At 40.3% G+C, this 26,771-nt stretch overlaps 1 protein-coding gene across 1 annotated transcript in view; it reads left to right on the top strand.

Moving 5' to 3' along the window:
* The window catches only part of KYNU (kynureninase), an 86,843-nt gene that overhangs the window by 14,552 nt on the left and 45,520 nt on the right, over positions 1-26,771 (top strand). The window contains exons 4-8 of the mRNA XM_032788795.1: positions 11,137-11,219; positions 18,889-18,950; positions 21,072-21,143; positions 22,318-22,392; positions 23,797-23,943. Of these exons, the coding sequence (XP_032644686.1) occupies positions 11,137-11,219; positions 18,889-18,950; positions 21,072-21,143; positions 22,318-22,392; positions 23,797-23,943 (439 nt within the window). The remainder of the gene's footprint in view (positions 1-11,136; positions 11,220-18,888; positions 18,951-21,071; positions 21,144-22,317; positions 22,393-23,796; positions 23,944-26,771) is intronic.

Below are 26,771 nucleotides of genomic sequence, written 5' to 3'. Positions count from 1 at the left end.
CCATTTAGATGACCCTCAGCGCAGGCAGTATGGCTGCCAGTGTTGGCTGTTCCCCAGCTGTTCCAATACCATGCTTGAAAATTTGTTCTGTATGGCAAGAACAAACTTTCTGTCCATAGCAGAGTCTGAGCAAGCAGCTGAACGTGGATTAGAACTAGCACCACAGAATGGACCTGGCATAAGAAAAGCTGGAGAAATTACAGCACTGGGGACTTCACAAACATCTCCATGTGCTGCTTAAAAGGGGAATTTATTAGAAACTATTAAACTTGCAATTGAATAATAAATAATAGTAAGGCAGTGGCTGCTGGGCTCACGATTTGTGCAGCTGTACTGAGAACAATGAGGTTCAAAGATAACAGCTTTATCAGGTGACTAAATGGGGACCTCCTTCTGCCACAGCTAGTAGCAACACTACTATCAGCAGAAAGGACAGGAGTACTTGTGGCACCTTAGAGACTAGCAAATTTATTTGAGCATAAGCTTTCATGGGCTAGAGCTCATGTCATCAGATGCATAGAATTGAACATATAGTAAGAAGATATACATACATATAGAGAACATAAAAAGGTAGAAGTTGCCATACCAACTCTAAGAGGCTAATTAATTAAGATGAGCTATTATCATCATCAGGAGAAAAAAAAACTTTTGGAGTGATAATCAAGATGGGCTCTCTGCACATTACATTACAGCTCTATTAAACCACACTGCATGCACTATGGGAAAAGTGCAAAGAGCCATAGAAAGTAGTGCAAGTGCTTCCAATGTGGATCTGATGTAGGAACACCTGGAAAATTCTCACCATAAACGGCCCCACTAATGGGACCGGGTTCACTTTAAAATTGAAGAGAAGAGACAGAATGGGGAAGAAGTTAGAGGAACGGAATACGAGAGAGACTAAAGACAGAGGACAAGAATTCTAAAGACATCTCTGAAGTCTGTCCCTTCCTTTCCGTCTTAGCAGCCAAATCCCTTCTCCATACCTTTATTATCTGCTGCTTCAACTACGGCAATCTTCTAGTTTTCTTCATACAAATTTTTATATTAGGACTAGTCAAAAAAAATTTATCCTTTTTTTACACCAGGGATTCAGCTAAATGAATATTTTCAAGGAAAGCATATAGTTTCTGTGAAAAATGTTATTTTATTTCCACTGGAAAATTCAGTGAATTTATTTCCACTGGAAAATTCAAAATGGAGAAACTTCAGCAAATTTTTTCCCAGTGAAAAATCACCCATTTCCATAGAGGAGTGGGGCCTCTATTTTTCAACCTGCTATAATTTCTGTATCTTCTTTCACTGCCACACCAAAATTAGATGGCACATTCAGTCCCACTTAAAAACTTACTTCTGAAATATGCAGGGAGAAAAGATATGAAACTAGAGAGAGAGAAGGAATTGAACTGTTGAATTCTCATGTTACCTTATTGTCACTCTTTTCCTCCCTCTCCTCTTCCCTAAGGGATTGTCAAGTTAAATTTAGATAGTATGCTTTCTGGAGCATAGAATCTTAGCCTGTTTTCTGAGGTGTCCAACATATACCTGGGCAACTGCAACAGAGGAGAGAGGAAACAGATAAATGATAATGAGGGAGCAGAGATTAGAAGAAAGAGAATAACCAGATAAGTGAGTTATTTGGGAAAAGAAGAAAAAAGGAGTTTTACAGGGTAGAGTATATTGACCTTAAGAACCCCTCAGTGCCAACTGCTAAAAGGTTCACTGTTCCATAACAGAAACTCCTAACAGGCTTGGCAGACTCACTACGCTGAATACATTGCTTTCATGATATTTATCCAAAGAGGGTTAAGGGGGAGGTATCTAATACAAATTTGACATACTGATTCTCATAATGTATGTACAGATGATATTTAAGGAATTATGTATATGTACTGAAAATATGTCTTAAAATCTGCATCCAAGGCAGAGATGACAAACAGGTTTTGGATCTGACAAAGGACTTTGATTCACCTGTCTCTCTGTCAGCCATGTAGATTAAGCATTGCAGGCAATGTTCCCTCTAATTTTTCCAATCCGTGTGCAGAATAAATTTTATGTGCAATACCAATTTTGAGGTAACATGCGGATGAGCACCACAAGTAGAAACAAAAAAACCTAAATATAATTTTAAAAAGTTATAACCATGACGAAGCTGAGGCAGCCCAAGAGAGAAAAGATATCACATTGAACACCACTGTGGTGGAAAAATGATACTAGTGGGAGCTGTGGTCATACAGAGGGATGACTCTGGCACCTACATCGATCTCTATGAGGACCTCACAAACCTTGCAGCAAGGGGATTTGAAGAGGCACTCTCAGCCCTGGGGCTGCTGCTGTCTCCCCACAGCAGCCCCAGCTGGCGTAGATAAGCGTCTCTCCCCGCAGACACCCTGGAGCTGAGAGAGACGGGCAGCTCTCTCCACAGCCGCCCCAGAATGGGGAGAAGTCCTTTCTCCGCACCACAGCCCTGGGGCAGGCCCTGGCCACCGCAGCCCTGGGGCTGGCAATGGGGCTGGGGTACAGGCTTCTCTCACTGGCCACCACAGCCCTGCACATCCCAAGCTCCCCACCTCACCCAACTGCCTCCACCCACCCTGTATTCTCCCACCTCACCTTCTTACATGTCGCCTTCAGGGTCAAGGTACACCTATGGCTGCGCGCCTGTATGGCTCCACTAATTAGGTGCGTGGCCCTTGATGTCCTCTTGGGCAGCCGTGTAAGCATGCACCTTAGAGGGAACGCAGATTGTAGGCCAAAACAATGAAAGACCCATTTACATATGACTCAAGAGGGGTGTGGGAAGTCCAACAGGAAACAAGACACTAGAAAATAAATCCTAAGGAGGGAGGGGAGCATCCTGACTCCGAGGACAAAATAAAAAACTTTGGGTGTATAAGACAAAGGCAAAAAGACACCATTTTTCCCCATTCCCTGAGGCATGAATACTTGGATCCTAGTTTGACTGAAAATCAGCTAGCTCAGCAAAAGACTGAATCGTAGGGGGGAAAATCTTCTTTATTAAATAGGAAAGGTAACCATAGATAAGTGTAGACCCAGGTTTGCTTTTTATGTATCTTTTTTACGTAATAGTTTCTGTTTCTGTTGTCCTCATTCACTATCTCTTATATCATATATAACAACTTCTGGTTGTTTTCACTATAAATGTATCAGTGCAGTAATGTTATATTAGAATTGAAGTTCTGTTGACTCTAACAAGCTGGTGTATGTGCTGTTTCTTTGGGGACAGCTTACCTGGTAGTTTCTGCAGGTGTCCAGTGCTTAAAGACTGGACACTGCAACGAGCACTCCGAGCGCTCAGGGGTTGGTGTGTGCCTATCACTAGTCTGCGCAGAAAAAGTGAAGTCTGCAGAGACCTGGATGGCAGTGCTTGTGTGGCCAGAGGCTGTTGATTTCAGGAAGCTGAGCTACTGCAGGCACAGAAAAGAATGCTTCATGTTGAAGCCAGATAGTGGTAAGGTGCCACAGAACTCTTGGTACCCCTGAAGCACACCACAAGGATATGGCTAGAACAGATGTGAGTTCCTGGTGAGTGGTCAGAGGAGAAAGGTGGGGAGGCTGACTGGGGAAAGTAGGTTCTACTAACTGGATACATTTTCTATAGTAGGCTGCTACAGAAGCATAATAATATACATTACACTGTAAATGTGGAATGTTTGCACTTGCTTGTTTTACTCCTTAAAAGATGAAAGTTGCAGTTAATAAAAATGGCTTACAACTTACAATAGCTAGGTGCATTCTTATAGGGAGGAAGAAGTTGTTCTGAATGAATTTGAACTTTCTGAAACACTCTTTCCTCTTGGCCATTAATTCAGCACAGCTCTGCAGTTTCTGTATTCGTTTTTAAAAATTGCAACCCTGTCTATTTCTGTATGATTATCGTACTTTATCACGGAAATGGCTGGCTTCTTTCAAAAGGTTAAAGTCAGATAGGACTCTTCTCTGTAAAATGATGCAGAGAGAGCATATTTCAGGTCTAATTTTGTTGGTTTGCTTTCCATTCTTCTGTTTGTGACAATGAAGGATTTTTTTACCACTCAATGAATATAAAAATCCAAAAGGAAAGGCGATGCAGCATGAGGTTCCATGATTTCAAAAATGCCTTCAAAACAAAAACTAGACCTTAGAAAAAAATTTCTGGGTAAACATGTTTTCAAACCCTCTGAACAGAGGGAACAAATCTACAAAGGCTTCTTGCGAAAAATACAGTTTGGCCCAAAACACCTTACTCAGTAAATAGCAGAAAGTTAAAAAACTATATCACCATGTTAGCTATAGAGACACCTAAGGCAACTGAGAATGTCAAAATAGGGTCAGTACAAAATAGAACAGAGTAGAGAAGATTATGCTTGGAGAAGTCAGCATGCAAAAGGAAAAAAAAAAGTAAAAAGAAAGAGTAGATAGTTGAAACCATTCAAAATGGTTTATGATGCCTTTTACCTTTAGGTTACCAAGCATGACTAGGTAAATGCCAGGACAGGTAAATAGTATGTGAGGTTTGTTACAACTGATGGCTGTTTAATGGCCTGTGTGTTGGCAATCTAAAATTTTGCAGTGGGGGGTAAGTGAGGTAATATAAATAAATAAAAGGACTCAAATAAATATCATTATGCAAATGAGATGTATCCTTATGAAAGCAAGTAAATCTAATATTTTACACAAGCAGTACTCTCAGGGATCCTGGCTGTCTTGTAAAGCAGTACCTCACCTTTTCTATCAGTGTGTTAGTATCTTGGGTCTCCTTTCAATAAATTTCAAAGCTCATCCATTCAAACAGTGCTCTCTCATTGTAGTGCTTTGGTTGTTTTTCAGGTAAGCAAGACAACAAAGGAACACTGCCCAGTAGCAGCAATCGGAGGAAGAATAGCAAATATCTTTAGCTGCATGTGATTAAAGCATGTAAACAGATTAGGGTCTAGGGAGAGACTAGAAACTTCTCCTCTCTTGCCTTGGTTCTCTCTACCCCCTTTGTTGGCTCTTTCCAACTTGCTCCAAGTCTTGTTCTGTTCCTTTCTCCTTTTCACTGGTCCCTGTCTCCTTTTCTTCCCTTTGGTCCTTTGACCCCACTCACCTGCACCCCCTTAGTCTTCCTGTCCTTTTCTTGAATCCTTTATTATTTATTTTGATGTATACAAACAACTAAAAGGTGCCCATCTCATCCTCTAGGCATCCAAATCAGTCACTGAAAAATAATCAAGCAAATACAAAAACAGGGAACTAACAGCAATCCTCTCAAATATGGTGGTAACTAATTACACCACACAGCACAGCAGAGGTGATGAAAAATACTCCACCCTCCCTAAATATTACTCTTCTTGAAGCATCCACTTTCTAAAGATGGGAAAATAAACCTTGTAGTTCTCTCTTCCATGCCTATAGGCACAGCATCTTCAGCGTCTGCCCCTTCCCCCACCCACCACCTACATCTGACCTTTGTGTTTTCTGTAAAAAATGAAACTTTTAAAACCAAATTTTAACTTTTAGGAACCCCTAGAATGCCAGAGCCCTAGGCATGGATCTACTGTGTCTAACTGGAAATCTGGCGCTGCCAACACAGGGCAATTTTTAGATTGTCAGTGTTAAGTGGTGGTTTGCTATGACCTGTGCTCAAGAAATGCCTCTAAGAGCAGCAGGCTTAAGAGAAGCACTGGCAGTCCCCATTACTACTGGCTGTAGTACTCCCCCTGCACTTGCTCCCTCATCCCCACCCTTCATCAGCCGGATAAGGCATGGATCTAGAAGAGGGGTAGGCAACTATGGCACATGTGCTGAAGGGGGCACATGAACTGATTTTCTGTGGCATTGACACTGCCCAGGTCCTGGCCACCGGTCCGGGGGGCTCTGCATTTTAATTTAATTTTAAATGAAGCTTCTTAAACATTTTAAAAACCTTATTTACTTTACATACAACAATAGTTTAGTTATATGTTTAGACGTCGGGGACGTGCTTGGAAGTCTTATAGAAAGAACCTTCTAAAACATTAAAAATGTTTACTGGCACATGAAATCTTAAATTAGGATGAGAATAAATGAAGACTCGGCACACACTTCTTGAAAGGTTGTTGAACCCTGATCTAGAACACAGTTTCCACAACAAGCAGATTCTACCATCTATTTGCCAGGCACTCAGAACACTCGTCTGAGAACTCAAATGAGTATTTTGTTCCTTCCACAATACTATCCTGCTTCCAATGCTGACAATTCACGCGCCAAATCAGCAACTTTTTTCTATGTGCAGTAATATAATTTGCCAATGGAAGATTCTTGAATCACCCCAGCTACAGCGGCAGGATTAACCAAATTGTCAATATCCCCAGAAAAATTAGCTGATAGAGAATTAGCAGATGCTTTACTGAAGGCAGAGAATTCTTCTTTTGCCTTAACACACGTTGGAGGAAGCTTTATGATAATATAGATCAGTTGCACACGTTTGGCCATGGCACTCGACCAGCCCTCTCTTGGTTAACATCACAAATATCATACACTCAAGTTCAGGCTTGTATGGATGGAGGTCAGAGAAGTTAAGAATCTGTAAAACAATTTTGGGCAGTCTCATTAGTTACAGGCTTATTTACAGTGTGGCTGGTAGTAACAGATGGAATGCAGTTATACGTTCTATAGGCACCAGCATTTTCTATACATCATGTGTTGATTATATTGTATCAGGATTAGATGATACAATTCTAAGAACACACAGCTTGCCAGAGAAAGCTTGTTGTGGTGGGGGGCGCCCCTCAGAAGAGATAATAAGGCAGTCCAGGGATGCGCCTGTGCAGAACCCAGCGCATCAGAAAGGGCTCAACTGGGAGAGCAATCAAGAGAAGGCGTGCTGGAAGCAGCCCATATAACTAAAGAAGCTGCTGCAGGGGGAAAGACTGCAGAGGAGATTGGAGGCGTGGCGTGGGTGCCGTGGCGTGCGTGGCGTGGCGTTGGCGTCGGCTGGCGTGGCGTGGGCGTGGCAGTCAGACGAGGCCCTGAAGCCAGGGCATGGAAGGTGCTAAAGGCTATGGGGAAGTGGCCCAGGGAAAGTAGCAGCAGGAATAGGAGGAAGGGTAGAAAGTGGCTGCTGGCTATTGGGTTCCTGGGCCATGACCCAGGGTAGCGAGTGGGCCTGGGTTCCCCCACATTTACCCCTACTTGCCTATGAGGAGAATGGCCTAAATCCAGACTGCAGTTTGCCCCTGAAGCCAGGGGCTAGACTAGAGACTGCAGTTGGCCACTGAGGCAAGTGGAAGGACTGAGGACTGCCTGTTCCCCGAGAGGTGGGAGACAGCAGGCTGGGGCACAGCCAGAGGGCCATGTCCTGTAAAGGATGCTGCAGTCCAGGAGCAACGTGGGTCCAAATAGTGGAGACGGTGGAGGAGGTGGACCTGTACCCCAGCCCTGAGCCCTGTCTCATATTCTGAACCCTGCGGCCCCCCCCCCACCACATAAATTTTGTTGTGTGCCCCAATATGAAAGTGATATGTCACACATCACCTTCATATTGGGACACATAACAAGTCATTCCACACATGGTGGAAAAAATTAGAGGGAACAGTTGGTCAGATGAAGGTTAGTTGGTCACAGTGCAATGAAGTTTGAGAACCCCTCTGTTAGAGCTTTAAATGTCCTGTTGCTTTGTTTCTCTTGGTTTTGCTCTTATCCTACTCTTCCATATAACTCTCATCTCCATGCATTTCTTCCTTTCTTTCTATAGTTGAAACTATAATCAAAATTTAAATATGTGTATTGGCTCATAAAATAACTGGCATAAAACACTGGCAAAGGAAGATCCTTCCTTTTGTTTGTAGATGATTGGGACAGGAAAGGATTCTCTCTCTCTCTCTCCCCCTCCCTTCCTGCCCCTCTTGTACAAGCTTGGATGAGACCAGAAGACCCTTGAAGTTGGAGATTGATTATGTCCCTAGTGAACTTTAAATCAGCTGGGGGGACAGCCCCCCAAAGATCTTAAAGGGAAAATGGCATTATGATGTCATGCCAAATTGCAAACAGACAAGCAACTGCACAAATATTAATTTTCTCAGTGAGAAACTCTGTAGTCGATGCTGTATCAGCTTTTCTCATGTGCTTTGATGAACCAGGCATGTGTTCATTTATTTGGGTACCTCCACTTAAATCTCTGTAACTATCTAAGGGTAGAGCAGAAACAAAATGAGACAATAGGCTATCTGTCTGATGTCCAATGAGCAGAATGCCATGAGAACTGCAGTTGTTGCTAATTCCTTAAGATTATTATCCCCAGTGTCTACTAGACTTGGGAATGGGGTGGCATAATATGCAGAAAGATAAATTCCCTGAGGCAGAGCATAGAATTTTACAACCTAAGTGTAATAGAATGTATTGTGCCATCAGCAAAGGCTACAGAGTTCTATGTGATTAAAATAAAAAAGGAGCCAAGAATATGCCTTTAAGTACCATTTTAGCTGTAATAATTTTTGTCTCTTAGCATTTATGTTGGCCATCAGGAAAGAGACAGGCTGAAAGCTGTTCCATAATAATATGAATAATAATAATTAATACTGCTTCTCCCATTCTCCATTTTGCTTTTATTTTCGTTTTTTTCCTCCCAAAATAAAATATAAAAGTGTCTAAGGTTCATATCAGTTTTCCGAGTAAACTGGAAATTAGTTCTGGAATTGTGTTACAGAACATGCTGATGAAGAGACCTTTCACCAGTAATTTCACCTTAGGAGGACATTAATGTCTATAGATGGGAGAAAGATAAAGAAAGAAGAAAATCCCATAGGTTGTTGTTACTTTCCACTCAGCCATGTCTGGTGTGCCCTTTTCAGAACTGCAAATCCAGTGAGGACAGGGAGATAATTCATCCCAAGGAAAATCCTTCTGTTTTCCCATCAACAATCTCTATTACCAAAGCTTGGTTGGTTGCTATTCTATCGTAAAGATTAGTTTTGAAAGGAAGTTAGTGATGGCTGTCTATCTGTTATCCTCTGCACAGAGACGGAGATAAATTGTTTTATGGACTGAGCCCAGCCTAGAAACTCTTCCATATTAATCCTCCTGGCTCTGAGCCTGACTTCTTCTGCCCCAAAACCACTGGTCACTTAGAATCTCTGCCTCAGTTTCCTCATCTTTCAAATTGGTAATATTACTTACTTACAAGAATAATGCCCATTTCCTATTAAAATTATTTCTTTAGGGTTTAATTTTAAGGATGGGAAAAGATGCCTCAGCCCAGCTCATAAAGATCGTATTTGCATTAGGGAGGAAGTGATATCCTCTGGTCTCAGTGTTAGATTTCTTCTCATTTAATATCCTAGAGCCAGATTGAGCTGCTTGTAAACAAGATGGGGGAGATGGCAGTGTCTTTGCTCATCTTTGCTCCGTTGTGCATCTACATAGGGGCCAGTGCAAGGGTTTGCTCTTCCTGAGCAAAGTGGGACTGAGATGGGTAACACATATCTTTGTTTTGTTCAGAAATTGTTCTTTGCTCTGAATCAGTTAATTGCTAAAGTGTAAACGTGGCTCATGTCAGTCAGAAACCATAGGATTATAAAAAGTCTATATGTGTGTGGAAGAACAGTGCTGCCGGGCAAAAATTGATTGGAGGACGGTTTGGAATTGCTTGGGGAAAACATTTTTTAAGAAGATGGGAAAGGGTATGAGCCCTTCTGAAGTTGGTGACTAGTTCATACAACATGTTTGATGATATATTCATATGCCAGAAGGCTCCCCTGAATTTGGGGGAACCTCATAAGCCTGTTGCAATTCCAAAGATTTATTTAGACCATGGTTCTTTTTTACTTTTGTCACACCTTCTGGTTCTTCTTGTTCTCCACACATTTCCTCACTGGCCCAGTTCCTCTTCTGAGGCAGCTTTATTCTTTTTCAGTTCAGCCACCTGCAGTCTGGTATTTCAGATTCCACACATGCCTTCTGGTGTTTTGTAAGCAGGAAAATTGTACAGTGTATGAGAGAGGAATCCAGGAATAACATTCCCCTAAATTAACACCAATATTATTTTTTCATATATTGATTTATTTTGTAATTAAACATTTGCAATTTTGCATGCATAGATTTGTAAGTACATTGGTTACCTTACAAACTTATCTTTTTGCAGTGTTTGTAGCAGAGATGACTTCAAACAATGTAGTTCAGATTCAGATGTACATTCCAAATGCTACAGGTATTTGGTTTGGTCCCCATAAAAAGAGGAATCATTTTCAAAATACAATTTAGAAATACCAGCTAGGGTTTCAGACACCCCCCAAATTCAATGGACATTTGCATCTGCGGTTCTATGGCTCTCAATATTTTTTTAGGGGGAAGAAAGGAAATGTCTGGAGCAAATTCACACCTGAATATACAGCATCCACATGAATGTCATTTTGTGCAATATGGTGAATTCAAGTGGGCAAAGCTTTTTCTATTCAAGGAGGCTGTAAATCATCTCTGACAAGGACAGCAAGGAAACCCTCCTATCCTTCCTCCTCCACCCTATGTAGCCCTCCTTCGATGTAAATGCTCCTTTTGGGCTAGATTGTGGCTTATGCTATGCAGCCATAAAGCATCCCTTACTCTTCTGCGCTGGCTACCAGAATTGTTGTTAGCAGTGCAGGTAGGAAAGCAACATTGCAGAGTCAGTAGTCCCCTTCCCTCACGTGTGTGGAGTTGGTGGGCAGGGATGGGAAGTGCCTGCTCCAGTGCACCAGCCAGCTCAACTATGCCAGGTATATGGCTGGTACAGATTACTTCTCTTCTCCACACACACACACAGCAAGCCCCACCAAGTTCCCATCTTGTACCCAGTCTGCTCCTGAGACTGTGCAACTATGTGCTGCCCATTTATACAGAGCTTGTGACAAAGGTGTAATCTAGCCCTTTGTGGTTTTCTAAACAAGACATAAATTTTGGGGTTTATTTGTTTGTTTATTGGTTAAAATTTTGAATTAGATATTTTCCAGTCTTTAAAACCCCTCTTAGATGTCAGTAAATTCATTGTTGGTGACTCTATTTGCTACGAGCTCATGTGGTATAATAAGTGTACTGTGTTCAGATTATACAAGCCCCACAGTGAGGCGGAATGAGTTAGTGTTGTTGGCAATGTACCAAAGGGAACAGAATACATTTTCATCATTTGTTTCTCTTCATTTTCAGAGGTGTTCATGGTCATTTCAGTGGTAAACGCCCCTGGGCTTTAGGAGATGAGTGCATCGTGGAGCTTATGGCTGATATTGTGGGTATGTGTGAGCCAGAAAGAGAACTGTTTTTAAATAAGTGCAATATGTTGTCTTGTGGTGGAGAACCCAGAAACTTTACATCCGAAACTTAATTCTCAGCACTTTGTTTCACAGAAGTCTTCCTGACTGCTCAGTACATGGAGTACCACTTATTTTAAGGTCTATACGTGGTTTAGGAGATGGATGAGGATGATAATATATGACCCTGTGTATATCATAAAACTAATTGCAGTGAGGGCTTCTGGGATCATCATAAACTACTTGGTCTAATAGATGAAGCCAAAGCCCTTAAAGGGTAGTGAACAACACTTCATTTCTCTTTTAAAGGGAGAGTCGGAGTGAAACGATAATTCCTTTGGTTTTAAAGCAAATGATTGTTGTCTAGATGTTTCCTGCTTTTCCTCCTTGTCTTGCCTACATGCTCAGTGTCCAACTGATTTCCATATTTGCGATTGACAAGGAATTTTCCCCCCAGGGTTGATTGGCAGAGACTCTTGATTTTTTTTTTCACTTTCCTTTGCAGTATGGGTCATGGGTCACTTGATGGTTTAAACTAGAGTAAATGGTGGATTCTCTGTAACTTTAAGTCTTTTAAATAAGGATTTGAAGACTTTAGTAACTCATCTTATGGGTCTATTTCAGGAGTGGGTTGGTAAGGTTCAGTGGGAGCGATGTGCAGGAGTTCAGACTAGATGATCATGATGGTCCCTTCTGGCCTTACAGTCTATGACTCTGTGATCTAGCATGAAACCCTGCCCCATGTTAAGAGTTTATCTCATCAGCCTGGGGGCAGAACCAGCTGCCAAAAAAGAGAAGATTTGACTGGCATCTCTTGTGAGCACCAATCACCTCACTGCACCCCTCTAAAGAATCTGCCAGGCTGAAAAATGAGTACACCTGGTTACTCTAGAGTTAATGTGGTGGTAGCCATATTGGTGCCTGGATACTAAAAAGACAAGGTGAATGAGGTAATATCTTGTATTGTATCAACTTTCTGCTGGTGAAAGACAAGCTTTCAAGCTACACGGAGCTCTTCTTCAGGTCTGTCAAAGTTACTCAATGTCATAGCTAAATATGAAGTGGAAAAGATTTTTTAGCATAAGTAGTTAACACACGTTCTAAGAGACCACTCATGGTGAATTGTCCCGTTAACACCTCTGCAGTCATAGGACAAAAAAAAAGTGGGGTTAGTGAGTTACCGATTGTTGTAATAAACCCTAAATCTAGTGTCTTTGTTAACACCATGATTTTTAGTGTCTAACGAAGTTAGAAATCTAAGCTCCCAGTCTCACTTTTTGAAAGTTGTGCAGGTTTCCTTTGAGTTCAAGGACTGAGAAGTCAGATATGGACTGATCATTTTGTGAAAAGTATTCAGCGATATGGCTGATATGGTGTTTTTGTCTTTTATCGTTTTTATGTGTGAGTTCATTCAAGAGTATAATGATAGTTATTGTTTGGGGGTATTTGTTTCACTTGATGAAGTACACCACGTGTTGTGATAGGCATATGTAGGGCTCATGGATCTTGAAAGGTGTGTTGTGAGGGATATTGATCACCATAGCTGCAGGTTTTGCATCTGTCATGGCAGGGTCTGGTGCCACTTTGAGTTGGGTCAGTGTGGTTTGTGAGCAGCTTGCTTCTGACAATGAGCTTGGAGAGGTTGAAGCATTGTTTGAAGGCCAGATGAGGGGGTTCAGGAAAGATTTATTTCAGAATGTGGTCCCCGTCAAGTATGGGTTGTAACTGTTTAATGGTACCCTGTATGGGTGCCAGTGTGGGGTGATAGGTGACAAGGGGTCTGTGTGTGTGTGTCTGTGTGTTTGGAGGAGTTGGGTTTGGAGGAATTTGGTGATGTGTTTGGGATGAATATCTGAGTGTTGTCCTGTAGATATTTGAAGCAGGCAGAAATGCTATCATTGTGAGGAATGTTCGTGTATAGGGAGGTGCCATCCATGATGGCAAGGATTGTGTTCTGAGGGAGGTTGTTAATATTGTAGAGTTTCTGGAGAATGTCAATTGAATTCTGGAGGTAGCAGGCCATCTGTGTGGAGAGTGAGTTGAGGATGGTTTTTATATGTCCTGATATTTCTTAAGTGAGAGTGCCCTGGCCAGATATGATGGCTCTGCCTGGGTTCGCTTGTCTGTATATCTTGGGGAAACATGTTGAAGGTCTCTGGGGTGGGTTTGTGGGGGATAAGGTTGTACAGTTTCTTTTGGAGTTGTTTGGGGAAGAATTTGGTGTTATTGTTACAATTTCTGGGTGAATTGTATGTGAGGATTGTCTTTGAGTTCTCTATAGTGGACGGTGTCGGAGCTTTTGGCTAGAGTCCTCAATGTAGTTATCACAACTGAGAACTATGATGACACCCCCCTTTGTTTGCTGATATAATAGTTGAATTTCAAGGACTGCATAACTGCCCTCTTGGCAGTGGAGAGATTGTGGTGGATGTGATATTTAAGGATTTAAGTCTTTTTTTTTTTCCTGAAGCAATCAATATAGTGATAAAGTGTGTGGTTTCATCCACTGTAGGGTGTCCCATGAGGTTATTCTTTTTTTCTGATGACTGTTGGTGCGGACATGGTAGTTGCGGTAATGTGGTCATTGTTGTGAAATAATTCTTTGAGGTGGAATCAGCAAAAGAATTCTTCTAATTCTTATGTTAGTTTGGTATTAGGTTCTGGAGCAAAAGTTCAGTTGCTTGGAGATCAAAGTTAAATGTAGTCTTGATAAATTGATTATATGGGGCATCCTTTGGAGTCTATCAAGCAAGCACTATGCTCTGGAATGAACTGGCTCATAAAAATAAGACAAAAAAACCATATCAAATATGGATGAATACTTATGACAAAATGATCTCTCAATATGTGTCCTTTCGTCTTCATCCTCAAAGGAAACCTATGCAACACATTCAAAAGATTAGCCTGGGTGCTTAAATTTTTAATTTTGCTAGACACTAAAAATAATGGTCTGAATAAAGACACTGTGAATGATCTGTCTCCCACAGTCACAAGTTTCTTCCACTGGTCAACATTTACTGTTCTGGTGCTGTGTAGCTGTTCTGGGAGGTTGTGTTCAAGGAGAGAAATGTAATGTCACATAGCTAGCACCGATTCCATTCAGAACTTTGAAAGTCAAGACAGAAACCTTGAACAGCAAGTTGAACTGCACATCTAGATGCTGTGGCCATTTTGTGCCACTTACAAGGTGACAACACAGCTCCCTACATAGAACAGTCCTCAGCTACCCAGGGCAGAGATGCTTTGCAATTTCTGCTCTGCCTCCACATAAGCTCTGGCACAGGAGACGCTCCAGAGGTAGACTGAAGTGGGAGCACACATAGTCAAGGCAGACCTGCACCCTGATTTTTCCACTGCCACAAGCTCTGTATGAGTCATGGCTGCAGGAGGTGCAAGTTAGAGTGATGCTGCCCCAGGCTGTGTTTGTTGCTTGTATTACAGTAGCACCTTAGAGCCCTAGTCATAGACCCCCACTATATTAGGCACTGTACAAACACCAAACAAAACTCCCTGCCCCAAAGAGTTTACAATCTAAGTATAAGACAAGAGACAACAAATGGATACTGACAGTCCAACAGGAGTATAAAGAAACAACGAGACGGTATTAGCCCACATGTTGGGTTGTGGTCTCAGTGCACCAGCCTGTACCTTGTCCCCCAACAGCACACAAGAGGAGAGGTACATGCATCCTCTGCTCAGGCCGTGTGCTAGCACTGATGGAGGGATGAGTCTAGCTGCAAATGTTAAGTGCCAGGCAGAAAGTAGGGAATTGGAGTGATATGTTCTGTGTTGCAGATCTGTCAGACTTCTGCATTCTGAATTTCACCATAAAAACAGTATATTTTAAAATACTACTTTAACTAAAGAAAATATGCACAGTTTGAAGAGAATTGTTGAGTAGGAAATTTAAATCTTTGTGTAGCCTCCATCTCATTTCTGCTGTCGCCAATCTCTCTGCTCACCCCTTTTCTTTTAGAGCACTCATAAAACTGTTATATCTTCTAAACATTTCTTCCAGTCTTTCACCAGAGTCCGAAAGTTTTTAAGTTGTTACACTTTTATTCATTTTAAGCAGCATGAACCATGAATAAAGGGCAACACACTATTAACCTGCATTTGTTGTGTTTTCAGTTCTTCAGTGGGCAGGATTCTGTAGCCTTATTGAACCCTATGGCAGTTAAGGTTCATTATGTACCCTTGTTCTCTCTTTTCCCCCCAAGGTTATATAACTGAGCTGTAAAAATATGGTCTGAATTGGAATTTGGCATTAAGATAATCAACCCAGCAGGATTTTATTTGTGGGAAATTTCCTCAGAACTAGTTTGCAGAATCTAAATGATTATTTCTTTGAAAAGGAGCAAATTAAGATAATAAGAACTCCCCCAAATAATGGATGAATCGTCAACTATCTAGACTGGTAATGTCTCCATAATATGGACTGATTATTTCAGGCTCTTTTTTTTCTTCATAACAGTGAAAAAGCGCAGGAAATAAATATGAATAACACTGTATTAAAATGTTCTCCTCCAATGTGGTATTTACAATTAAGCTTTCTCCCCAGCAACATGCAATGCTAAGTATATCAATCTGTGTCAAGGAGAGAGGAAGGCTGAATTCTGACTTTTTCCTTTAGTAGGTTTAATGTGAAGACATAAGCAGAATTTTAACACTGGTAGTGAATATTTACCATATTATAGAGGAGAAAGAACTGTCATAGCTTATTCTGAGAAGCAGTAAGTATATGTTGTCTAGTAGGATTTATTCAGGAATGGACTAAAGGCTGTAAAGATTTTCTTTTGTCCATTTAAAGGTTTATAGCTCTATAACACCTTGCTTATTAAATGTGCACACATTTTCTTTTAAAATGAAAGTTACAATGGTAAATATATTGTGAAATGCAGAGTTGAGGTCACTAGATGCCAAAGCTCTTTTCTTTTTTTAAGCCAAATGGCAGAACAGGGAAACTGTAATCTTGGCTTTTCTTACTATACTTTATAAAAACATTACAATCTTGGCAGGATCATCTTCTGATGAAATCAGACTAACTGTATTGCTGTTGTTGTACAATGTGCGCAGGCAGGTCTCTGTTGAGAAAAGACTGAGCACTGAGCAGATTGGTAGTGACTTTGAGTGATAAACTGTTTTCAGGATTGGGGCATTTAGCCTTTTCCAATCATTGCACAAAATGCTTTTTACTTATTCTGGTGAGAACCAGACTCTGCTTGCCAGGGGTGCTGGAATGATTTTTACAGTGGGGGTGCTGAGAGCCATTGAACCAAACTGTAAACCCTGCATATAATGGAAACCACAACAAGCCAGGAGGTGTGGCAGCACCCCCCACATCCTTGGTTCCATCACCTATGCCTGTTGCAGTCACAGAGGCGGAGGGGGTGGAAAAAACTGGCAATGGTTGCCTAACACAATCAGAATTATTTCCAATGTTGTAGCAAGGATCGTGGTTTACAAACACTGCTTCCTTTCATTAAAAAAAGATTTATCAAGTAGAATATATAGGGGGTTATTCTATCTCAGTGATATGATACAAAGGTAGGAGATAGCAATGGCAAATATAGTTTTGTCTCTTGAATGCTGAGTCTTTGAGTATAATAACAGGTTAATTGGATCATACAAGGGTTGTTTCTTAACTACAATGCAGGTTAAAAAGGATTCCAGTAGCTTGGATGAGGCTTGTTTTTTGTGGCCATGAAATTCAATAAAAGAAAGCTTTAAATTTTAAATAAATAAATTACAAGAGACCAAGACTTATGTGATAAATAGTGTGTCACATTTAATTTGGGATGTTACCATACAGTCAACCATTTTTGTTCATGCACTGAACAGTACAACAAGGCACAGGCAGAGAAAAGATAGTTTTAGCTCCACGTTGGCCCTAGTTAGAAGGGCCTCTGTGTGCTTATGGAGATGTGGAGGTAGGGGCAGTGGACCCGTCACTTCATGGTGCCACCCCTTTTTCAGCCCCCATGTTTCTATATAGAAATTAAGGATGCAATTAATGCATCTCAGAGCTGCACTAACTCCCTCTGGCTCCCTTCTGCAGCTGCAATTGAGCAGCCATGTAGCAGCTTAGCAGCTGCAGGAGCCTGCTGCCAAGAGAAAGAAAGGGTAGTAGAGAAGTGTAAGTTAGCTGGGCCTGGAGTAGTTTCATACCTATAGATGACCACGTTTGATGTGCTCGTTGCCAACAAACTTCACAGTGCTTCAAACCGCTGCCCACCGAGTCTGAAAAGTCCATGTGAGGAATTCTTCAGATCTCCTGACTCTTTAGAATCTTGTCACAGTTTCCTCCCTCTTGTACAATGGCAGCTTGAATGGCACACAAAAGGAGCAACTGAAGACTTATTTATATTATAAGCTCTTCAGGGCAGGGATCATCTAATACTGTGCTTGTACCCTGGCTAGCACAATGGGTACCCACTCTTGATTGGTCCTTCGGCACTACTGTAATAATTACGATGGATTAATAACAACAACAGTAAATCATCCTAGACAGCATAGTGCTTGGTCGTTCATCTAGTAGTAGCAAATAAGGCAAATAAATACAGAGGTTTTGGGGCAGTAAATTCATGTCGTTTCCAAACCCACTGGCCATACACCATTCTACTTCAGGCCCATTCACAAGTACTATAATTTTCCTATACCAGAGCAGTGACAATCCCAACAGAACAGTTCTCTGGAGCCCAACGGATGACAGAATCATGGTCCAGGGTCCTTCTTATCTGCTTCTCCTTTTCGTGTGCGTGTTCACTCTCACCTTCAAGCATTAGTTCTCTCTTGTTCTTGTATGGCTTCTCCTCAAGCCTACTCCGCAGCTGTAGAGATTATCAGGGAACCCAGACAAGCCCATCTTCCAGCAAAAGAGACTTGGCAAAGTGCTAATTCATCTCTAGGGTTTACAGATGGCTGTAATTCTTTGCAACAAAAAGACGTGAAACCAAAGCCAGGAACTGGTAATTTTTCATGTTTAAGCTCTGACCTATATAAAATATAGCCCCTCATCCTGCCTAAGCCCTCCACAGCAGCTGATGGGAGTTTGAGAATTGGTTCATAAATAAGCAGTTAGAACAATATTGGAAAAATCCATTAGTTGTGCCTGAGGTTCCTATTAGCCTACATATATCTATATAGTTATCTCTAAGCTATGTATTAAAAGCTGAATTCAAAAGCTTGACTGTGGATAATAATTATATTTTGCAAAAATCTTTTATTTTTAATTAAGGATGCATTTTAGCTTGGCATTATATACTAACTACTTAAAAAATAGATGATTTTCCTTAAATATATTTTTGTCTAGAGATATTTGTTTAGAGATGTACTTATGGTAAACATACACTGTTGTTGAATTTGGCTAAGGTATTAATGATAACCATAAATCAGCTGGTGGTTTGCTGGGAAATGAAGCTACTTCATTATCTCTTAATGGCTATATCAAACCTGAAAAACACATATTTTTTGTCAACTGATCCAGTGAGTCAGACAGGAGAACTTTTTATTTCAGCGGGATGACACATCAAACATTCCTTCTAGTCTTTTGAGAAACATTGACCGAAAACCATGCTTGTGCTTTTTGCATCATTTTACCAAACTTTACACAGGATGAAAAGAGAGAAACTTCTGTGTTATTACTTTTCAGGTGCTCGAAAGGAAGAAGTAGCCTTAATGAATGGCCTGACTGTTAATCTGCATCTCCAGATGGTAAATTCATTCTTGTTTTCTCCAATATTTACTAAATTTGATATTGTCAAATTAACTTTAGTCCATATATCTCGAATTTGAAAAGATTTTAAGTCTTCATTTATGTTAATTAAAATATTTTGCGGTTCCTACAAGAAAGCACAGGAAAATGATCTCGATGCCTTTTTCACAAGACTTGAGGATCTTGCTGAGTGCTCTGACCTATATATTGGCATATACAGTACCTTGCTCAGCCCGTAGGAAACACAAAGCACAGAAGCTGGGCAGAAAAGCTTTTTTCACAAACATTTTAAGGACAAGTCTGATCTTTTCTCATGTACACTATAAAACAATGACTAAAGAGCATTCAAGACTCTTGTACAGGACATATATGTGCAAATACCTATTATTTGTTTTTTGGGGAGAAATGGAAGTGTTAATAATTTCTCTGCAATTTAAGTGAAAATACATCGTATATGGGCTCATCTTGTGAAGGACTATAGTATATAAATATAACTAAGGCCCTACCAAATTCACAGTCCATTTTGGTCAATTTCACAGTCATAGGATTTTAAAGTTAGTAAATTTCATTATTTCAGCTATTTAAATCTGAATTTTCATGGTGTAATTGTCAGAATCCTGACTCAAAAAGGAGTTGATGGGGAGAGGGTTTCAATGATATTGTAAGGGGGTTCGGTACAGGTACCATTACTTCTGCACTACGGCTGTGGGCAATGCTGCCTTCAGAACTGGGCAGGTGGCCACGAGCCCAGCTCTGAAGGCAGAGTCACTGCCAGCAGCAGCGCAGGATTAAGGATGGCATGGTATAGTGTTGCCACCCTTACTTCTGCAGTGCTGCCTACAGTGCTGGGCCCCCATTAAGTAGCCACTACTTTTCGACCACCCAGCTCTAAATGCAGCAGTGCAGGAGTAAGGTTGGCCTGGTATAGTATTGCCACCCTTACTTCTGCGCTGCTGCTGGCAGGGCGCTGCCTTCGTAGCTGGGCACCTGGCCAACAACTGCTGCTCTCAGGCCACCCAGCTCTGAAGGCAGCACAGAAGTAAGGGCGACCCTCCTGCAGCTCCCTTTTGAGTTAGGACCCCCAATTTGAGAAACTTCTGGTCTCCCCCTGAAATGTGTATAGTATAGAGTTAAAGCAGACAAAAGACCAGATTTCATGGTGGGAGACCAGATTTCATGGTTGGTGACTCATTTTTCATGGTTGTGAATTTGGTAGGGCCCTAAATATAATAATCTTTCACTGTTCAGTATGGAATTATTAAGCTGGCTTCATTAGGGTCAGATCACTTCACAGTCCCCCCAAGTTCTGTGCACAGTCCCAGAGCTCCCACTTTTTCTGTCAGTGTGGATCCCACATTATGTGAGGGGGTAGAAAGTGGATGGGCTATAATTAGTGGGTGCGGCTACAGACAGAGCATAGGTAGGTAAATGACATTCAGCTTGGGTCTGTATTATACATTTTGTGGTGCATCACCTTGGAAGTCTCTCTGTTAGAGAGATGCAGGTGATGCGGTGATCCAGAGCTGGTACACAGACAATCTCTGCATGAATGACCTAGGTTTCTGCTGATTGTCGAGGTTTGGAGGTAAACCATACAACCTTCATCACAGGATGATGGCAGCAAACACCACCCCCATCACCAGAGGATGATATGGGAACTTTGTGGAAAGCTCTGCGCTCCCTCTGCAGGCTTTTCTACAGAAGAGAATAATCTGGATCTTGGTGATTCGAGCAGGGGGATGGAAAATCAGGATTACTGTGTTTTAGTTCTGTCTCTGCCAGTAATTTGCTTGTATGACCTTGGCCAAATCATGTGGGGTGTAATTCTGGCCTCACTGAAGTCAGTGAGAATTTTGCCATTATCTTAAAAAAGATAGGGATTTCACCCTTGAACTCTCCGTGGCCATATTTACAAATCTATAAAATGGATACAATGTTATAAAAGTTTTCTACATCAAAGAGTATTGTAAAGACTAAATATTTTCAAGTGCTGTGGGATTATTCTGACATGCTCTACAAAAATCCAAATTGTTTGTATTTTTCTTAAATTATACATGAGGATCAATTCTTTAGTCTTGGCTTAGATGAATGTTTCAACATATCATCATTTTTCTTAACAGTTATCTTTTTTTAGACCTACTCCAAGTCGTTATAAAATTCTTCTAGAAGCCAAAGCCTTTCCCTCCGACCATGTAAGAAATTCATATTTCTATTATTAATCATATTTTGGAAAGAGTATCAGTAGCCTGATTTGAATATTTATTAGCTAATCTTGTCCAAATACCATTACAATAAAAATAAAAACTGACAGATGCTTTTGAGCTCAGCATGTTTTGCAGATTGTAGTTTTATTCCTTTTGCTCAAATAAAAATGCTACAAGATGAAAAGATTGAATGGGTACATTGATTTATTAGTCTTTTTAAAGACATTGAACAAACTGCTGGCCTAAATCAACTGAAGTTGTAGCTGTTTTATTATTTCATGTTTTACTTTATGGAAACCAAATCAACAGAAAACTCACAACATTAACACTTGTATTTCCCCAGACAGAGATGGAAATATTTGTTTTTTAGCATTTTAAATGACTAATTCAAACATAATTTGTGTGCTATGAACTAGGAAACAATAGTTTGTGTGTCACAGTTTACAGACTTAATCTTCGAGTTTGTGGCCCAGTGCTACTTACTCATCAACTCAGTAAACTCTTGGAAATTGATAAGAAATTTTATCTTTAAGGCACAATAAAATGACTCCAAATATCACTCATAGGATTATTTGTAACAAAGATGGTTACACGGATGCATGAAGTTCAGATTGCCTTTATTCTAGGCTACAGAACTCAACAGTTACATTTGCCTGTGTTCACTATAACTTCATTTGTGCACACTCTGTGCCCTCTATTTATGTTCCTTTTACACCCCAATAATAAGCTCTACAACTGCCCTCACCTCAGACCACTGTACTATGATTAACTGTCAATATCACAGTATTTCTGTTTGACTATATTTGACATTACCCCCCAAATATTATCAATACAATATCTTTAGTGATAAAACCATTGGCTGAGGTATTCAAAGCTGTCTTGGAGATATAGACATTTGGTGAGATTATTAATAATAGTGCCTATGAGCCCAAGTCATGGACTAGAATCCCATTGTGTGTTAGATGCTGTTCAGGCACAGAACAAAATACAGTCCCTACTCACTGAAGTATAGGAGTTTTGGCCCATGGAATTCAATGGGGCCAGGATTTCACCCACTAATTTAATGAAAGATGTGTGTGTAGATTTGATCTAAAAATCTCAGCCAGTTCTTTTAAAATCTCTGTTTGTTTTGTTAAATTGTGCTACGTTAATTCTTTTTCAGTATGCTGTTGAGTCTCAGCTTCAGCTTCACAGACTTGATGTGGAGAAATGCATGCTCATGATACAGCCACGCAAGGTTTGTGAGGGATATAAATGTCAGAACTCTTCTCTTCTTGTTAAAACTGGCTATATATGCTTAGTTAGCATTGGCTATATATGTGTAGTTAGTACAAGAATGGAGGTGTTGTCCCCCAAATTCTTTAGCATCTGTTGTCATTTGTTATGTACATGCATCTCTTCTATTTCTATTCACGTGCCAAGAATTTTCAGATAAACTTATCAATGGCCACTAATTGTCTATTCTGTTGATTTCGATACATTTCTGACTTTAAGTATCAATATTATCTGTGTTGTCTGACTTAAATTGCTGGATTTATCTCTTAGGAAGAAAATAATCTTTCAAAAAGTTATTTTATAGTACATTTTCTGATTGCCATAACACAATAGATTCTTAAAAGAATGCAAAATTCAGAAGCATCAGCATGTAGCTTCCTTATAGTTTTCTGTCTTAAAAAATTGCCATAAAGACAACATACTGTATCTTTATTATCACAACCTAAGGAAAGAGTCTTTTTCAAGAAATATTTAATTCAGATTATTTAGAGAGATTGCATTACCATCCTTTCTCAACATTAAGAACTTTGCCACTAACTATCATATGGATGTTGAACATTGGATTCTAAAATCTGAGTAATCTCATGAGGAGAGAGAGCCTACTCCTGAATCCTTGATAGATGTTCAAAGATTGTTAAAATAATAGCAGTTACTTCCAGTTTAGCAAATTTTACCCAAGCTCTTTGCAGTAGCAAATTTAATTTCATTCTGAGTTTTCACTGCCGAGGTGATCCCTAGATAGTGGTGTTTTTACATGATACTTTGTGGGGGGAAGGAGGCGGAAAATCTTAATACATAGAATAAAAATTAGATTTTTTTCTTGAAATTTCTTCATATTTAATGACTTCAGGTTTGGGATTTTTTTGGTACTTCTGATTATGTCAGACGTACCATTTTTTTAAATATAAATATGGCAGATTTAGAATAGCTTCCTGTGGGAAATGAAGTGTACTGAAAAATAAGGGTGAAACCTGATAGGCAGCTTTTAAGACTTTTGGGTGTCACTATTTTTAAATGCCATATAAAAATCATGATGTATTCTGTTTGCACCAAGATCTTTTTATATTGTAAATTAAAACTGTCTGAAATATTGGGAGGAGTGAAGCACGTTGGAAAGCAAAACAAATGTTTTTAAGAATCTACCACCTAGCAAATAAGTTGCTAATGATTTTTGATTTTTTGAAGTAACCTACTCAAAGGCTGTTTCCTGTCTCTACCTTTGTAGATCATTGCTGTGCTAGGATACGCTTTTGATCTCCCTATGCACGCAGCACAGCACATAGTAAAATATAGATTGTGAAATAAGAAATGACAGTTTCATTACTGCCAGGGTAGATGTAAAACATGTGCTTTAACTTTATTTTAGGGGGAGGAGACCTTGAGAATTGAAGATATCCTTGACATAATTGAGAAGGAAGGGGACTGTGTTGCTGTAATTTTACTGAGTGGAGTGCAGTACTACACAGGACAGCTGTTTGACATCCCCAGAATAACAAAGGCTGGCCAAGAAAAGGTAGAATTGTTTCAAGACTACTTCTCTAAAATCGGTTTAAAATAATCCACACCCCCCCTACACCCAATGAACTGGACAGGTATGTAACATATAGGGGGTCCATTTAAATCACTCTAAAGATTTATAGAAAGTCATAATCATATTCTTGCATTTCCCCTAGAAATCTTATTGGGTGACTTAAAAAAATCTACAGAAAGGCTATTATTCTTTATTAAATTCTGCAGGGCTCTTCCTTAAGAATTCTAAATGGGGAACGAAATGATCGTCCCAAACTCTTCAAAACCTACAAAACTGTGCATTAGACTTCTATATTTAAACAGAATTTAGCTATGTTCTCTTTCTTTTCACCCACTCACTGGCAACTGCTATCACAGCATTTTGCCTCCAGTCAGTCGGGCAAGGTGAGTTCCTTGTGGAGCTGACAGCTTCTGACTCAGCTGATTAGTTAACAGGAGACAGGCAGGATACTGAGTATATCACCTTCATGAGATGACTGGTTTTCAATACAATGACTCAGACTTGGAAACTTGCAGCCAGTGTACTAGAGACTTACTGTGAATTCTTTTAACTATCTTGATTGCCTCCAGAATGCAGGGGAAGGTAGAGTCTTAATTAAGTTTTCTTATCCACAAGAGGTCAGCAGACTTATCAGGAGACACATTTTTTATTGGATATATCTTATCTGACCTAAGATACTCAAGGAATTAAAATACTGGATGTTACTGGATTCCTACAAACCTGCAGTGTAGCTGTATCTGAACAGTTAACCCTTTTGAGGCTTCAGTCCTGATCATATCAGGGCTTCCATTTGTTGTTATACATTCTGTCTCTCCTCTGCTGAGCCCCTTGGGCACTAATGCAGGTCCACGAGTTAGCTAAAGAGACCATGGGATGCAAACATTGAGTGCACCCACTGAACAATCTAATTTTTCTAAATGCAACATAAAGCTGCTTTCCCTTGTGCCAGCAACTGCAAGGGAGGACAGGCAATGGTAACTGCATCTGTCCCTTTCCAGGCTTAAAGCTGGCATTGCACTGGCTTGGGTGAATTTAGGTCTGCACATTTTAGAGCCACATAGATCTAGTAATTATGTTTTTAAACCATCTTCCTTGAGGATCACCTAGTCCCTTGCTAACTCTAATGAATCAAGCGTCAAAACACTATCTTTTGATTAAAGGGAAGGATAGTCTGATAGAAAGAGGATGTAGACAAATGCTAGTGTACTGTATCAATTCATAAAAGAAGGTTATACTGGGGGTGATGAAAGCATTCACTCACTGGAAAGCTGGAGTTAAGTGCATCAGGCCCTATGTGTTTAGGTATGCATGTTCTATGTTTTCAATATTAGGAAAATTAGTCATACATTCTGTACTATGTTTAAACTTTTCTGGGATTGGTATCTCAGTGTTATCTGAGGCAACTACTGGTTGCTGACTAGAGAAAAAGTAAACTCTGTAGACTAGGCAAAGCAAGATGAAGGTGACTCTGCCTGTAATGGGTCTTAGACACAGGAAAAACTATAGTCCTCAAATCAGAATGAGAAAAGTTCTTGAGGGCATTGTGGGTGCTCTATGACCTTGGCAAGTCATGTCCATGTTGCCCATCTCTTAATGGAACAGCAATGTACCTAGCTCGTTGGGGTATTTATAAGAGTTAGGGTGAAATCCTGTCCCTTCATAAGGTCAGAATTTCAGCCTTGGTTTTTCAGAAAATCATGATATCCTTTGATGAAAGGCAATTCAAGTAGTATATTATATGTTAGTATATTATTATTAGGAGCTAGAGGTGTGTGTACAGGAAGGTGTACAGACCACAATGTCCCCATTACAGCTTATTGGTGGATTTATGTGTATGTATATCTAAGTCACACATTTTATTACATCTATGCGATAGAAATACTTTAGAGGACAGTGAATTTCCAGCAATCATCCATCCCATTAGCATCAAGAATTGGAAGCCAAATACAGTCTCTTCTGTCTGCAAATCTACAAAGCTTTAATGATTCCAAATAAAGGTGGAATGAGACATGAATCAGTTGAGACCTCCCTCTCTTGAGGAGCCAACTTCCATTGAAAGTCAAGTGCTTTAACCCCTTAGATGCAGTAATGTTCAGGACCTGGGGAGGTGGATTCAGGATCCTAAATTTACTGAAAACTCATGCAACACAAAGGTGCAGTTCTAAGCACTATTCATGTGTTGCTGGTCAGGGAGACCTTAAAAGTAGGACAAGAAATTTTAGCCATTCAAAGACCCTTTTAGGTACTGCCCTCTGCAATGTCTAAATACTATACATTTATACAAAGTCAACAAACTCTTCTACCTCAGTCAACAAAGTCAAAAACTCTTATATACTCAGGCACCCGAAATATTGAAGACATTTACTTCAGCAATTTCCAGTCTGTGATCTGTGGAGAGTTCATAGGTGACATAGGTATTGCCAGAACTGGTCTGAAGCTGCTTCCACAAGTTTCCAGGCTTCTCCTTACAGAGAAGATCTGAGAAGCCTTTAAAAGCGGCTGGAAACTGTGTATACTAGGGGCCACTGTTACATGAGAGAAGGGGTAGTGGTACATGAGCCATCCCCCTAGACCAGAGCCACAAAGGAGAGAAAAATTTCCAGGAGAAAAGGGAACCAAGACCTTGTCTACTCAGGAAAGTTGCACCATTTTACCTAAGGGTGTGACTTTAAACCAATGTAGTTTAACTAGTGCAAGTCCCTGTATGAACACTCTTATTTTGATTTAAATCAGCCCTATTTTGGTTTAGTTGAATTCAATTAGAAATTAGCGTAAATTAATCTGAAATGTACTGCTCTTAAGCCTTGTGT

Source organism: Chelonoidis abingdonii, chromosome 10, assembly GCF_003597395.2.
Source record: "Chelonoidis abingdonii isolate Lonesome George chromosome 10, CheloAbing_2.0, whole genome shotgun sequence".
NCBI classification, from domain to species: Eukaryota; Metazoa; Chordata; order Testudines; family Testudinidae; genus Chelonoidis; species Chelonoidis abingdonii.
This window is presented reverse-complemented; position numbering and strand designations above follow the sequence as displayed.